Source organism: Podarcis raffonei, chromosome 13 (genome assembly GCF_027172205.1).
Source record: "Podarcis raffonei isolate rPodRaf1 chromosome 13, rPodRaf1.pri, whole genome shotgun sequence".
In the NCBI taxonomy this organism is placed as follows: Eukaryota; Metazoa; Chordata; class Lepidosauria; order Squamata; family Lacertidae; genus Podarcis; species Podarcis raffonei.
The window spans coordinates 52,613,630-52,628,316 of NC_070614.1; the positions used below are offsets into that span (position 1 = coordinate 52,613,630).

Genomic DNA, 14,687 nt, shown 5'->3' on the forward strand with positions numbered 1-14,687 from the left:
ACATTTTAATTGCCCCAGTTCCAGGACAGTTGAAAGGAAGGAGAGAAATAATCTAGTAACAGTTCAGGTGTGTAGGTTTTAAGGCCCAGTCCGGGGGTGAGGGCAAAAGGAACCAGAAATCTTGCCTTAACCATTCAGATTTGACTGTATCTTATCTGCATAAGAGAAGCCTTCTGGATCAAGCCAGTGGCCCAACTATGTCCAGCATCCTTTTCTCACAGTGGTCAATCCCTGGTGTAATGGTTGTCGGATCAGGCCCTGGGGAAAGACTGGTGATCTGGGTGGGTAGGTGGAGCATCTGCTACCCCTCTCAGTCTAGCCTACCTCACAGGGTGGTTGTTGTGACGATTGAATGAGCTGTGTGTGCTTGAACCATGTGCTATATGTTGACCTTGGAGGACGGGGGAAAGGTGAGATGTCAATGTAACAAATAAATAAAAAGAATACAGTGGTACCTTGGTTCTCATACGCCTTGGTACTCAAACAACTTGGAACTCAAACACTGCAAACCCAGAAGCAAGTGTCCCGGTGTGCAAACTTTTTTCAGAAGTCGAACGTGTTCCGTTTTGAGTGTTACACTTCTAATTTGAGTGCCACACTTCTGTTTGGAGCATTATGCTGAGGTCTGTCATGTTTTTGCTATTTATTTTGCGTTTTTGTGACTGTGCAACCCAGTTCAGCTGCTGATTGATTGTGTGACTGCAGCACATTGTTTATTGCTTCTGTTTTACGGATCCATGGTCTCGTTAGATCGTAAAATACATGTTAAATTGCTGTTCTGGGGATTGTTATTCAAAGCCTGGAACGGATTATTCCGTTTTGCATTGCTTTCTATGGGAAAGTGCACCTTGGTTTTGGAACGTGCTTTGGTTTTGGAACGGACTTCCAGAACGGATTTAGAGTGGAACCAAGGTGAACTTGCTGTATTGTTTTTAACACTCGATTGGGAGCCGCCCAGAGTGGTTGGGGAAACTCAGCCAGATGGGCGGGGTATAAATAAAAATAAATAATAATAATAATAATCTCCAAGGGTCCTTTCTACCTTAAAAGGGGGTGGGCATTGTGGACTGTCAATCAAGAACCCATTTGCTTTTGAACCCAAAATTAGGGTCGTTTCCCATCCAATGGGGAAAGAGATATTGTTGTTGAGTCGTTTAGTCGTGTCGGACTCTTCGTGACCCCCTGGACCAGAGCACGCCAGGCCCTCCTGTCTTCCACTGCCTCCCGCAGTTTGGTCAAACTCATGCTGGTCGCTTTGAGAACACTGTCCCACCATCTCGTCCTCTGTCGTCCCCTTCTCCTTGTGCCCTCCATCTTTCCCAACATCAGGGTCTTTTCCAGGGAGTCTTCTCTTCTCATGAGGTGGCCAAAGTCTTGGAGCCTCAGCTTCAGGATCTGTCCTTCCAGTGAGCACTCAGGGCTGATTTCCTTCAGAATGGAGAGGTTTGATCTTCTTGCAGTCCATGGGACTCTCCAGAGTCTCCTCCAGCACCAGAATTCAAAAGCATCCATTCTTCGACGATCAGCCTTCTTTATGGTCTAGCTCTCACTTCCATACATCACTCCTGGGAAAACCAGAGCTTTTACTATATGGACCTTTGTTGGCAAGATGATGTCTCTGCTTTTTAAGATGCTGTCTAGGTTTGCCATCGTCTTTCTCCCAAGAAGCAGGTGTCTTTTAATTTTGTGACTGCTGTCACCATCTGCAGTGATCATGTAGCCCAAGAAAGTAAAATCTCTCACTGCCTCCATTTCCTCCCCTTCTATTTGCCAGGAGGTGATGGGACCAGTGGCCATGATCTTCGTTTTTTTGATGTTGAGCTTCAGACCATATTTTGCGCTCTCCTCTTTCGCCCTCATTAAAAGCTTCTTTAATTCCTCCTCACTTTCTGCCATCAAGGTTGTGTCATCTGCATATCTGAGGTTGTTGATATTTCTTCCGGCAATCTTAATTCCAGTTTGGGATTCATCCAGCCCAGCCTTTCGCATGATGAATTCTGCATATAACTTAAGTAAGCAGGGAGACAATATACGGTATACCCTGGTCGTACTCCTTTCCCAATTTTGAACCAATCGTTTAAGGCCATACAGCTTTAACTATAGGGACCTTTGTCGGCAAGGTGATGTCTCTGCTTTTTAAGATGCTGTCTAGGTTTGTCATTGCTTTTCTCCCAAGAAGCAGGCGTCTTTTAATTTCGTGGCTGCTGTCACCATCTGCAGTGATCATGGAGCCCAAGAAAGTAAAATCTCTCACTGCCTCCATTTCTTCCCCTTCTATTTGCCAGGAGGTGATGGGCCCAGTGGCCATGATCTTCGTTTTTTTTGATGTTGAGCTTCAGACCATATTTTGCGCTCTCCTCTTTCACCCTCATTAAAAGGTTCTTTAATTCCTCCTCACTTTCTGCCATCAGTGTTGTCTCATCTGCATATATGAGGTTGTTGATATTTCTTCCGGCAATCTTAATTCCAGTTTGGGATTCATCCAGCCCAGCCTTTCGCATGATGAATTCTGCATATAAGTTAAGTAAGCAGGGAGACAATATACGGTATACCCTGGTCGTACTCCTTTCCCAATTTTGAACCAATCGTTTAAGGCCATACAGCTTTAACTATAGAGACCTTTGTCGGCAAGGTGATGTCTCTGCTTTTTAAGATGCTGTCTAGGTTTGTCATTGCTTTTCTCCCAAGAAGCAGGCGTCTTTTAATTTCGTGGCTGCTGTCACCATCTGCAGTGATCATGGAGCCCAAGAAAGTCAAATCTCTCACTGTCTCCATTTCCCCCCCTTCTATTTGCCAGGAGGTGATGGGCCCAGTGGGGAAAGAGACAGCCTGTCCATAAATAACCCCTGGTGTGTGTGTTTCTTCTTCTAATCCCCACATATTTCCCCATCTTCCCCCCAATTTCCCTCCTTCAAAGGGCAAACCACCTCTCCCAACCTTCCCCTAATCCTTTCCTAGGGCGGCCCCTTCCAGACCACATCTCCCAGCATGCCCCTCTCCTCTCCCTCCATTTTGGAGCCTGTGAGAGGAAGGGGCGGAGCCAGCGCCTCCCTCCCTCCTTCCCCGCGCGCTGCGCCTGCCGGGACTTGGAGTTCTCCGCGGGGGGACTCGGTCTCCCGAGATGCTCTGCGGCGGCGGCGGCGGCGAGGGGCGGGGCCTGGCTGTGGGGCTCCTCCGGGAGGGAGGAGGGAGCGGCGGAGTCGGGCGGCACCGGCGGGCGAGGAGGGAGGAGGAGGAGGAGGAGGGTCTCCCGGCGGCGGCGGCGGCGGCAGGGGGTCTCTGGGAGGGTCTTCGCGGCTGGGGGGGCGCTGGCGGGTTCCCGAGCCCCGCGGCCGTCGCGGGCACCGGCGGGGCGGAGAGGCGGCCGGCTGGCTGGCTGGGCAGGGGGCCGGCTATGGCGGAGCCCAGCCCCGAAGGTAAAGGGGGCCTCGCAGACCCACACTTGGGGGGCGGCGGCGGGGGGGGACGACGACGACGCCGAGGCCGTGGGGCTTTTTTTGTGCTTCTCAACCAGCTTCTGTGGGGGCGCCCCTCCCAGGGAAAAATAATATTTATTTAATTTTTGGTGGGGGGGGGAGAGGTTGCGGAGACCCCCCAGTTGTGGGGCTGGGAGCGTGGTGGTGTGGGGAGAAGGAGGGCCGGCGTCGTCACCCGGGGGCGCGGGTTTCGGGGGGCAGGAAGGGGAAAGTGGGTTTGTTGTGGGGGGGGAGGGAAAGTGGGCGCCCCTCCCGGGAGATTGGGGGCGAGGAGAGGTTGGGGGGCTGGCGTTGGGTTGGTGGGGGGGGAGTTAAGGGGGCGGGAAGGTAGATTGCTTGTTGTGGGGGGGGGGCAAAGTGGACGCCCCTCCTCGGAGGGAAAAGAGGCCAAGAGATTTTTTTTGGGGGGTGTTCTGGAGTTATGGGGGGCGAGGGTGTGCGCTTGGGGGGGGGGAGGAAAGAAGAGGCAAAGTCCGTCGGTGGAAAGGGGTCACCGGTTTGGGGGGGGGCAGGTGGTGTCAGATCAGAGAGAGCCTGGTCGGTGGGGAGGGGGGAGAAGGAGAGAGGAAGAGAGTTGGTTATGGGGGGGCAGCAGACCCCTTTTTTTCCTTGTTGGGGGGGGTGTGGGTAAGATGGAGGCGGCGTCGTGGAGTGGGGGGGGGCTGTTGTGTTTGGGAGCGGCTAGGAAGAACCAGGTGAAAGGGGAGCGAGTTGGAAGTGTGGGGTGGGGGGGAGAGAAAAAGAGGAGGGAGTCGGACCGGGGAGAAAACCGGAGTGGGGGGGGAGAGAGGAAGAAAGTTGGGAGGGGGAGGGGAGGCACGTGGAGGAGGGGCGGCGGGGGGGGGGAAGAGCAATGAGGAATTGAGGCTTCCTAAGGGGGGTGTCTGTTGGAGGGCATTAAGGAATTGGGGGGCGCTGGGGGTCTCAGATCAGGAGGGGGAGACAGGCGTCCTGGGTGTGTGTGTCTGGGGGGGGGTGCGCTCCAGCTTCCCCCTTTCCGCTTCCCTGTAGAAATGGCGGGGTGTCTTGTCTGTCTAGGTCTGATCTTGGATGTTATGGGGGGGTAGACACTTCCGTGTCTTGAGCGTATATTTTTATTTGGGGGGGGAGGTATAAACCTAAATATATTTTGGAGTGGAAATTTGGGGAAGGGTTCAAAGCTGGCGGGGTGGGCAAGGCTGTAGGGAACCCCCCCTCCCCAAAATAAGGGGTCCGGGAGGTTCTGTCAGGGCTCGCTGGCCCCCCCCCAGCCATCTCCCTTGACTTGCCTCCGGGTGGGGGAATCCCTGTGCCTTCATTCCGGGGGGAGAAAGTAGGATTTTTTCCCTTGCTTTGTGCTGGTCGGTGTGGAGTTGTTGCAAGTCTCCCTTCCTGGACCCCCCTCGACTGACCCCCTTCCCGGTTCTTGTTTTCCAGATCCGCCTCCAAACCTCAAACCGGAGACACAGGTAAAAAAAACAAAAAACAAAATACAATAGCCTCCGCCCCCCCCAAACCCCTACCTCGAACTTGGGATTTTTTATTACGGACTGGAATGGGCCCCATTTGTTTCTGTGGGGTGGCTTCGTTCTTCTGGGGGACCCCCTCCTCTTCCTCCCCCTGCCTTTTTATCCCGGCTCCCTAGGAGGAGGCCAAAAGTCTTTCCGAAAGGTTGCAACATCCTTTTTGCATGTGCTCCCCCCCCCCTTAGCAAAAGAGAGAGAGAGAGAGAGAGAGAGAGAAAGCAAGCAAAGGATATTCTGTGGGTGACGGAAAAGGCTCTTTCCCCCCCTCTCTCCCTCCCCTCCCCCCCTTATTTAACCCTTTGCACTCTTTGCATGTCCTGGGAGAGACCTGACTTGCATTTCTAGCAGTGGGAGCCTGTGGTTTTTTGGGGGGGGGGGCGGGAACAGGATGTTACCGCTCAGTTCTCTCTCTCCCCCTGCCTCTAGGAATAGCTCCCCTGTTTTTATTATCACCAGTTGTGGGGTATGTGTGATCCTACGGGGCTGCGGTTGTGAAGGAGCTTAGAGATTTGTGGGTGGCCGGGAGAAGGGGGGGCTACCTCTGTGTGCATTAACACCTCCCCTCCCCACTTCCTGCTTCTCTCCCCCAGGCTCACCAGCCTCCGGAGAAGCGAAGGCGAACTATTGAGGATTTCAACAAGTTCTGCAGTTTCGTCCTAGCCTACGCTGGCTACATCCCTTCCTCTAAGGAGGTTAGTTTGGGTTTTTCCCCCCAGCGAGAATCCTGCCCCCCAAACTCCCCTTTTATCCTACTGGCTTATTAAGTGAACAAATATGCATCCGCTCAGTTTCAAAGCATGCAGTTTAATATTTTCCTGGTGTGTATGTGTGTGTCGGGGTACAGGGGTTGTCCTAGCACCTTGCCAGAAGCAAGCTCTGTGATCTGTTGTTAAATCCAAACCCAGTTCCGTGAAGTTCTAAAAAGGCGCATTTGGGATTGTTCCAAACCTTCGCTCCTAAGCCCTTGGCCTCCTGCTGTCTCGGTCGGCATTGTCTCCACGCAGTCTTGTTGCCAGAGCCCCTTGGAAGCTGCGGCAAATGCCCGCGGGAACTACGAGGCCCAGAATGCCCCGCGGCATGGCCATTTTGCTGGGAGGCCTTAGCATGTTGCATGCTGGGAAGTGTAGGCTGCTGTTCTGGAAGCCAGGGGGCGGACATGTCCTGGCTTGTTATGCGGCACGGCTCGGGAGGCTTCCCGAAGTGCATGCTGGGAATTGTAGTTGCTCTTTCCTGCTACGGACCTGCCCTTCCTGGGACTCCGCTTGAACCTGCTCACAAGGGCTTAGGGCTAAAGAAGGCTCCCTCCTATCTCCCCACACCAGGGATTTATCGAACTTCCATATCAGATGGGCCCCCATACCTCTTGTTTTAGGAGTTAGGCATTGGCTTATGGGTGTTGCTTGAAAGGCTCAGTGGTTGCAAACACGAGACATTTGCTGCTTCAGCTGTCAGGGTACTCTGTGCTCCATTTTTAAGAATCCCTTTCTACCAGTTAGTCTCTCTCTAGGCAGGGTTTGTTCTAATACTCTGCGGGAAACTTTTTTTGCACAAGGGGAACAAATTTTTTGAGCTGCTGGGAATGTGGATTCTAACCAAGAGCTCTGCTGTCGCTTAAAAGGAAGTTGATAAAAGTACACATAATAAAGATGTACCCTCTCACTATATATAAGGGTCTAGTGACTTCTGTTTCAGTGTATCTGAAATGTGGCATGCACATGAAAGCTCATACCAAGAACTAACTTAGTTGGTCTCTAAGATGCCACTGGAAGGATTTTTTTTTTATAATAAAGATGAATATCGTTTATTTTCAACTTTCGCCAGCTAGTCAAGTAGCAGCTTACTAAGGCTTACTTACTCACTTGCCCATTTTTTTTTGCAAGACATCTTTATTTTTCTTGTTCCCTCTCTTTCGATTTCTCTCATTGCCACCTTCTTGTCTGTCTCTTTCTGTTGCTTTCCCTCCATTTCTTTCAGCTAGAAAATTTTCTAGGGCAAGGGGCTCCCAAACTTTTCTTTTCCCCGCAGACCACTGGGGAGCTTACTAATTTTTCTGCCGGCTGTAGCGCTCGTGATTTTTCAACCGTATTTTTATTGCTTCTTTCTGTTTCTCACGTACTGTATCTTAATGCGCTCTTTAGAATTCAAACTGCAATATAAAACAGGTTATGAATAAGAGAGGCCATTAAGAAGAGAGTTAAAAATCAATATGAATATTTAAATGCGATGGACGTGGCACCTCCTGGCTTCAGCCCACAGCTCCACAAAACACTGCGGACCGTTGCTCTGGAGCGAGGGAAAGGAAACTGCCTTTATCCCGAGTTATAACATTGGTCCATCTCAGGGGCGGATCTGCTATAAAACTGATGAAGAGAGGGGCCCCAGAAGTGACTTTTGTCCACACTGCTTAAATGTTTCGCGTCTAGTAGACCCAGTTTGAGTCGCATGACTCAAATGGATTAATTTTTTTGTTGCATCTATTTCCAAATTTTGTTCCATCAATTTCCGGGGACGCGGGTGGCGCTGTGGGTTAAACCACAGAGCCTAGGACTTGCCGATCAGAAGGTCAGCAGTTCGAATCCCCGCAATGGGATGAGCTCCTGTTGCTCGGTCCCTGCTCCTGCCAACCTAGCATTTCGAAAGCATGTCAAAGTGCAAGTAGATAAATAGGTACCGCTCTGGCAGGAAGGTAAATGGCATTTCCATGCGCTGCTCTGGTTTGCCAGAAGCGGCTTAGTCCTGCTGGCCACATGACCCGGAAGCTGTATGCCAGCTCCCTCGGCCAATAAAGCGAGATTAGCACCGCAACCCCAGAGTTGGCCACGACTGGACCTAATGGTCAGGGGTCCCTTTACCTATTTCCACAAAGCCCAGATGCTGTGAAGGTGCACTGATCTTTTATGGAACAGCGCCATTGAAGAAGCTAGCAGTGGTTACCCAGACCCTGTTGCTGGTTGCAAAGTGGCCCCCATAGCAGTTCAAGATTCAGGGCCCCAGAGTGTAGGTCACTGGTCAGCCCAGTTCAGTATTGTCTACACTGACGGCCAGCCGTGGCTCTCAAGGGTGTCAGGCAGGAAGACTCTCATAGAGAGAGAGGGACCTTCTGCATGCAGAGCAAGTGGTCTATCCTGGGCTGTGGCCCCTCCCTGGATTTGGTGGTTTGTATGCAGTGCTGGCTGTGGAGATGTTTGGGAGGCAAGGAAGCTTAGAATACCCCCTGCTTCCTAGGAAACCTGACCTTCTTTGGGTTGTGTTGTTTAAGATGCTCCTACACAGGTTAGCACAGAAGTTCCTTTTTATGCAGTGGTACCTCGGGACTTGCCGATCGCATGGTCGGCGGTTCGAATCCCCGCGGCGGGTTGAGCTCCCGTCGTTCGGTCCCTGCTCCTACCAACCTAGCAGTTCGAAAGCACTTCAAAGTGCAAGTAGATAAATAGGTACCGCTTTATAGTGGGAAGGTAAACGGCGTTCCGTGTGCTGCTCTGGTGCCGGTTTGCCGGAGCAGCTTCGTCATGCTGGCCACGTGACCCGGAAGTGTCTGCGGACAGCGCTGGCCCCCGGCCTCTAGAGTGAGATGAGCACGCAACCCTAGAGTCTGTCAAGACTGGCCCGTACGGGCAGGGGTACCTTTACCTTTACCTTACCTCGGGTGAAGTACTTAATTCATTCTGGAGGTCTGTTCTTAACCTGAAACTGTTCTTAACCTGAAGCACCACTTTAGCTAATGGGGCCTCCTGCTGCCGCCAGAGCACGATTTCTGTTCTCATCCTGAAGCAAAGTTCTTAACCTGAGGTACTATTTCTGGGTTAGTGGAGTCTGTAACCTGAAGCGTATGTAACCCGAGGTACCACTGTATTGTATTGTATGAAAAGCATTGTTCAGAATAATGGCTTGCAGGACCCTCCGAGGAAGATAATAATGCAATAAAATTCAAAACCGTAGCCACTAATTGCACGTTTATTCAAAATCCAATTAAAGCTATTTAGTTTAATTAATTCTGCAATACAGATGAACTTGATCCATTGAACCGTAGAATTGTAGAGCTGAGGGTCATGTAGTCCAGCCCCCTTAAATGCAGCAATCTTTTGCTCAATGCAGGGCTCGAACCCACAGCCCTGAGGTTATGAGTCTCATGTTCTACTGACTGAGCTATGCACAGGGGCCACAAAGGAGCTATCAGTTGATATCAGCTTTTCAAAACCTGATAGTCATTGTGCATTATCAAAGTCCTTCCTGCATTGCAGGGGGTAGCACTTAGATGACTCTTGTGGTCTCTTCCAGTTCTGCAGTTGTATTTACACCACCTGCTACAACCCTTGCCTCTCAGATCTCCCCCCCAGGAGCTCCACTGCCCCCTTGAATCCCACTGCTCTGGGAAGAAAGAGCAGAGGAGCGTCCCGGGCACCCGGGAAAAGTAGCCTGAGGAATTAATCCCTTGCCTCTGCCCTCCCCAAACCCCACAGGAAAATGACTGGACGCCCTCCGGCTCGAACTCCCCCATCCGCCCAGAGAGCGTGGTGGACAGCGACGGCTGGGAGTCGACGCACTCGGACCTGCACACGATCGAGACCTTCGTCAAGAAGGCCAAGTCTTCGAAGAAGAAGGCGGCCTTCCGCCGCCTCAAGTCCGACAGCTCTCTGCTGGAGAAGATGAAGCTCAAGGACTCCCTGTTTGACTTGGACCCCGTCGGCAAGCAGCAGCAGCCGCCGCTGGCGGGGCCGAAGGGGGCCCTGGACAAGAAGAAGGACAAGCGGAATCGGAAGTCCGCCCTGGACGCGGGCGGAGGAGCCAAGCGGAACCGGGGCGGGGGCGGCGGCGACCCGGTGGGGGAGAAGCGCTCTCGCATCAAAAAGAGCAAGAAGCGGAAGTTGAAAAAGGCCGAGCGGAGCGAGAAGAAGCACAAGGCTTCCCTGAGCGAGACGGACTCTGAGGAGGAAGAGGGGGCGGCAGTGGCGCCTCGGCGGCCCGGAGGGGAGGAGGGTTCGGCCACGGCAGCCACGGCGCTGGTCTCTGTGCAGGCTCCGCCGGAGCTGTTGGCCGCCAGCTTCCCCATTAAGCTTGAGGACACGGAAGGGAAAGGGGGGATCAGTACAGAGACCAGCCAGGATGGGGAAGGCAGCTCCAGCGAAGGCGAGATGAGGGTCATGGACGAGGACATCATGGTGGAATCAGGTGAGGAGGCGGAGGTGTCCCGGAAGGGGCACGGGCAACGCAACTTAATGCACAGCGTTACATGGGCGTAAAAGCACATGATTAGTTGTGTTTATATCCCGACTTTTTCTCCCAAGTTGCTCAAGGTTCATGGTTCGCCCCCACCTCCTGTTAATCCCCACAACCCTGTGAGGTAGGTGAAGCTGAGATTTGAACCCTGATCTCCCAGGTCCTTTTCCAGCACGCTAACCTCTGCACCACGTATGTCGCCAGGTAATGCTTCCCCCTGCGTTCTTGGAAGTTTCGTCTGGTGACACAGCTGATTTTCACATTTCCACCAGGCTGTCGTCCAGGATCAATAGCCAGTGGCAGGCTTGTCCTCTGTCATCAAACACCTCCAGCTTACATTGTTGTTTTTTTAATTTAAAGTATTTGCTTTACATAAAAAGCCCCTTAAATTTTCAAAGGAGTGGGGTGCTTTGTTTTGTTTTTGTTGAACTGCATCGTATCAGGCTCTTTTCCCCATCTCCGCACACATTTTCCCCACCCAAAAAGTGGGGCCCGGAGTATAATAGTGCTTGTTTTAATTTAGCAAAAGCTTTTTAAGAAGTCAAGCGAGAGTTGGAGCTGGATTGTGCTTCGCTTCTCACATTCGTTGGAACACCCACTGCCCCAGAGAACTTTCCTGATTCCCCGGGGTGTGTTGACCTCACAAAGCAGCGAGATCTCTGGAAGATTAAGAACGCAACAAATGACCGACCTGTGGGAGCTGTAGTTGAACTACACCAGGGAGGGCCTTGGTGGATCAGTTCAAGGTCCACCTCTTCCAGCATTTCTTGCCAGCATGCTAGCAAGCAGTGACGTTGCTTTGGCTTTCTCCGGAATCCCCAGGGATACAACCCTGGCCTTGGTTTGTTAAGCACCTCTGAGGTTCCGCCTCGCTGGGACGCTCATTATTTTGCGCCCCTGTCTTTTAATCTATTTTAAGCTGCTGCGAGGTGCCTTGGAGTCTTTCTGAGGAAGAGGTGTTCAGGAATTTAATGAACTATGGCTCCTGCACAGCCTGCAGGCCGATGAGAGCTGTAGGGCACCAGCTTGGGAAGGCTGCAGTGCGCAGTTGACCAGTGAGGCAGCAGGTCTCTGTGCATGCCCTTTCCTAACTGAGTGGGGTGAGTGGACTGGTTTGGGCCAATGGGAACAGGGTGTTTCCCAGGCTCAGGTTCAGATCTTGCACATAGGCAATAAAGGCGGTTGCTGACTGTCCTGATCTGGGATTTCCCCATCCCTCATATTATAGCAAACATCTCTGACGCTTTCAGCTCTGTGAGGGTGGAGTGGGTATTTGCTGTGCACCTATCCTGACTTAGGCAGGTAATTTGTCTTCCATATTTATTTATCTTTTTGGTCATGGTTTTTAGTCCACTTCTGGGCAGGGTGTAAATGCCAGGAATCAGCATTGCACCCCGACCACCCGTTCAGCCTTTGATTCTCAGTTTTCACCACGCACTGCCTGCTTATCCTCAAGCATATTATTATTGCTGTTGTCTTATGGACTAGAAACTTAAAAACAAAACTTGAGGTTCTCGTGGTGATACCTTTCAAGCCAGATAACCAAACGTGTGTTGTGCGATTGTGGGTGAGCGAAATTTCTGAAATTTGTTCCTCTGTTCCTTCAGGGGATGACTCTTGGGACCTCATCACTTGTTACTGCCAGAAGCCATTTGCGGGCCGCCCCATGATCGAGTGCAATCAGTGCGGCACCTGGATCCACCTCTCCTGCGCCAAGATCAAGAAGACCAACGTCCCCGACATCTTCTACTGTCAGAAGTGCAAGGAAGGTTCTCGCAAGCTGCCGCTGCTGCCGCCCCCGGCGGTTCCCAGCGCAACCGTCGCCGTTGCGTCCAGGGGAGGTGGGGAGCCCTAGCTCAGGAGGGGAGGACAGGCGGCTCTGCGCTGGGCTTCCATCCCAGAGGGGCAGAAAAGACTGGACAGGGTCGGCAGCCTGCTCTGGACTGGTATCCAAAAGGAGCCTCAGTTCCTTGGAGGCGGAAGACGGAGGTGCTTGGGGTATTTGCGGTGGTGGTAGTCCCAGCACCCGGGAGGCAGAGAGGCTGCCCCTCCAGGCAGATTCTGGCTGGCAACTGCAGGCCTCTCGCTTCAGACCCACTCGCCCTTTGGGGGTTGATCCTGGCCCACCTCCATGTTCTCTGCAAAGGAGAATGGCGTTCGGAGGCTGACACCGGTGGGCCGGAATGACGAAACTGAAAACCAGGAAGGTTCCTGTTTTCACTTGCTGGGATGCACATAGCGTTGGGGGAGAGGCAGAGAGAGGGCACTAGGAAGTGGGGTAGAAGCATCTCTTCGTTTTTGTTTTAGCTCTTTCCCCCACCACCTATCCTCCCCTGCCCCAGTAAAGTTCACCTGTAAATAGACTGAATGCAAAAGGGTTTTTTTTCTGGCTTTGTTTATTTTCTCCCTCCCATCACACCCCCAGTTGGAAGACTCTTCTTTATTTTCCTTTTTAAAAAAATGTTCTCTGGCATTTGTTTTAATGCCTCCAGATTCAGAGTTTGATGCCAACTGAGGGATATAGCCCAAGAAAGGAGGCTGGATAAAAAAGAACTTTTTTTTTTTAAGTAAACCTTTACGGGGTTTTGTTTTTTTTCTTTGGAGGGGGCCGGAGATTTTGTCCCCATTGAAATTGAATAATATATATATATTTTAAATTCTGAGAGAGAGAATAGGAGGGTTTTGTTTACTCCCCCTCCCCAGTATTAACATCCCCCAGGGATTGTGAGGGGGTGAACTTTGTCAGGGAAACCCTTGCGATTTTGCTGGCTTCAAAATAAAAAGGGACAACTTATTTGTGTTTTCTGACTGCTCCCATTGAGCATAAGGATGAGGCAGAGGTTCCAGAGAGCGAGACAAGAGTTTGGGTTTAATGAAGAATGGCAAGCCCACTTATTTTTTAAAAAAAACATCAGAAACTCCCCATGCCAGGATTCCCAGTTCTCTCATAACTCCTGTTCTGCTGCAAAACCCCATATTTTACCTGCTCCCCATTTCAGGTTAGCTGTTCTGATCAGTGGGGGTTTCTGGCTGGGTTCCCCCCTCCAGCCCCCACCCTTTTTCGTTATATTTGAAACTGTGTACATGGCAGAGTTTTTGAATGTAAATAAAAGATGTGGACCCTTTTGCGTTTGTACAGGAGGCTGTGGTCATCATTAATGTTCCTTCCTTATAAAACTAAGGCACTGCTTTGGGGAGGGGGACGGATTGGTGTACAGTGGTACCTCGGGTTACATACGCTTCAGGTTACAGACTTCGCTAACCCAGAAATATTACCTCGGGTTAAGAACTTTGCTTCAGGATGAGAACAGAAATCGTGCTCCGGCAGCAGCTGGAGGCCCTATTAGCTAAAGTGGTGCTTCAGGTTAAGAACAGTTTCAGGTTAAGAACGGACCTCCGGAACGAATTAAGTACTTAACCCGAGGTACCACTGTAGTTGGTCAATGCTCTGAATGTGGTTGAACCTTCCTGGCCCATTGGCCACATTTGATCTTGGCCAATGCTCCGAGTGTCTTGTGCCATGGCCATGCGTACAGACACGCACATGTGGAGCCCTGCACACAGCATGCACCCACTTCTGTGCAATGGGCTGTGAATCACGGTGTACTTGCTTCCAGTGTGACCATTCTAGATTTCCATGCCAGCACCTGCTTTGCATTCAAAAGGGCTCAGGCCCAATTTCTGGCAGATCCAGGTAGGTCTGGATCTGCCAGAAATTTTTGAAGTTACCAGCATGAGTTTGACCAAACTGCGGGAGGTAGTGGAGGACAGAGGTGCCTGGCGTGCTCTGGTCCATGGGGTCATGAAGAGTCAGACATGACTAAACGACTAAACAACAACAACAACCAGGTAGGTCTGGGCTTATGCCCTGTTTTGAAGCCCTGCAGGTCCACTGCCAGTCTCCATGTAGACAGTCCTGAGTTAACCGCCTTGCGAAAGGCAGCTTTGTGTGTTCCTAAGTGCCCCTGCTGACATGGGTGGCGCTGTGGGTTAAACCACAGAGCCTAGGACTTGCCAATCAGAAGGTCAGCGGTTCAAATCCCCGCAATGACGGGGTGAGCTCCCGTTGCTCGGTCCCTGCTCCTGCCAACCTAGCAGTTTGAAAGCACGTCAAAGTGCAAGTAGATAAATAGGCACCGCTCTGGCGGAAAGATAAACAGCGTTTCCGTGCGCTGCTCTGGTTCGCCAGAAGCGGCTTAGTCATGCTGGCCACATGACCCAGAAGCTGGACGCCAGCTCCCTCGGCCAGTAAAGCGAGATGAGCGCCGCAACCCTAGAGTCGGCCACGACTGGACCTAATGGTCAGGGGTGCCTTTACCTTTAAGTGCCCCTGCTGCCTCTGCAAAGCAGGCTTGGGTGGTCTTATCCATGGCAGGTGAAGGGAATCCTCTCTCCTGGGAGAGGGGTGGAGAGTCTCTTATTGTTTCTCTAGCATTTAGCAGGCAGAAGAGGAGGAGTTTGGATTTGATATCCCACTTTATCACTCCCC

General features: G+C 51.7%; 1 protein-coding gene across 1 annotated transcript; it reads left to right on the plus strand.

Moving 5' to 3' along the window:
* Positions 1 to 3,278: 3,278 nt before the first annotated feature.
* Positions 3,279 to 13,334, plus strand: PHF23 (PHD finger protein 23). Its single transcript, XM_053362226.1, has 5 exons — positions 3,279 to 3,416; positions 4,893 to 4,924; positions 5,572 to 5,673; positions 9,442 to 10,150; positions 11,806 to 13,334. The coding sequence occupies exons 1-5, from the start codon at positions 3,395 to 3,397 to the stop codon at positions 12,051 to 12,053; spliced, it is 1,113 nt and encodes a 370-aa protein (XP_053218201.1). The 5' UTR covers positions 3,279 to 3,394; the 3' UTR covers positions 12,054 to 13,334.
* The last annotated feature ends 1,353 nt before the right edge of the window (positions 13,335 to 14,687 follow it).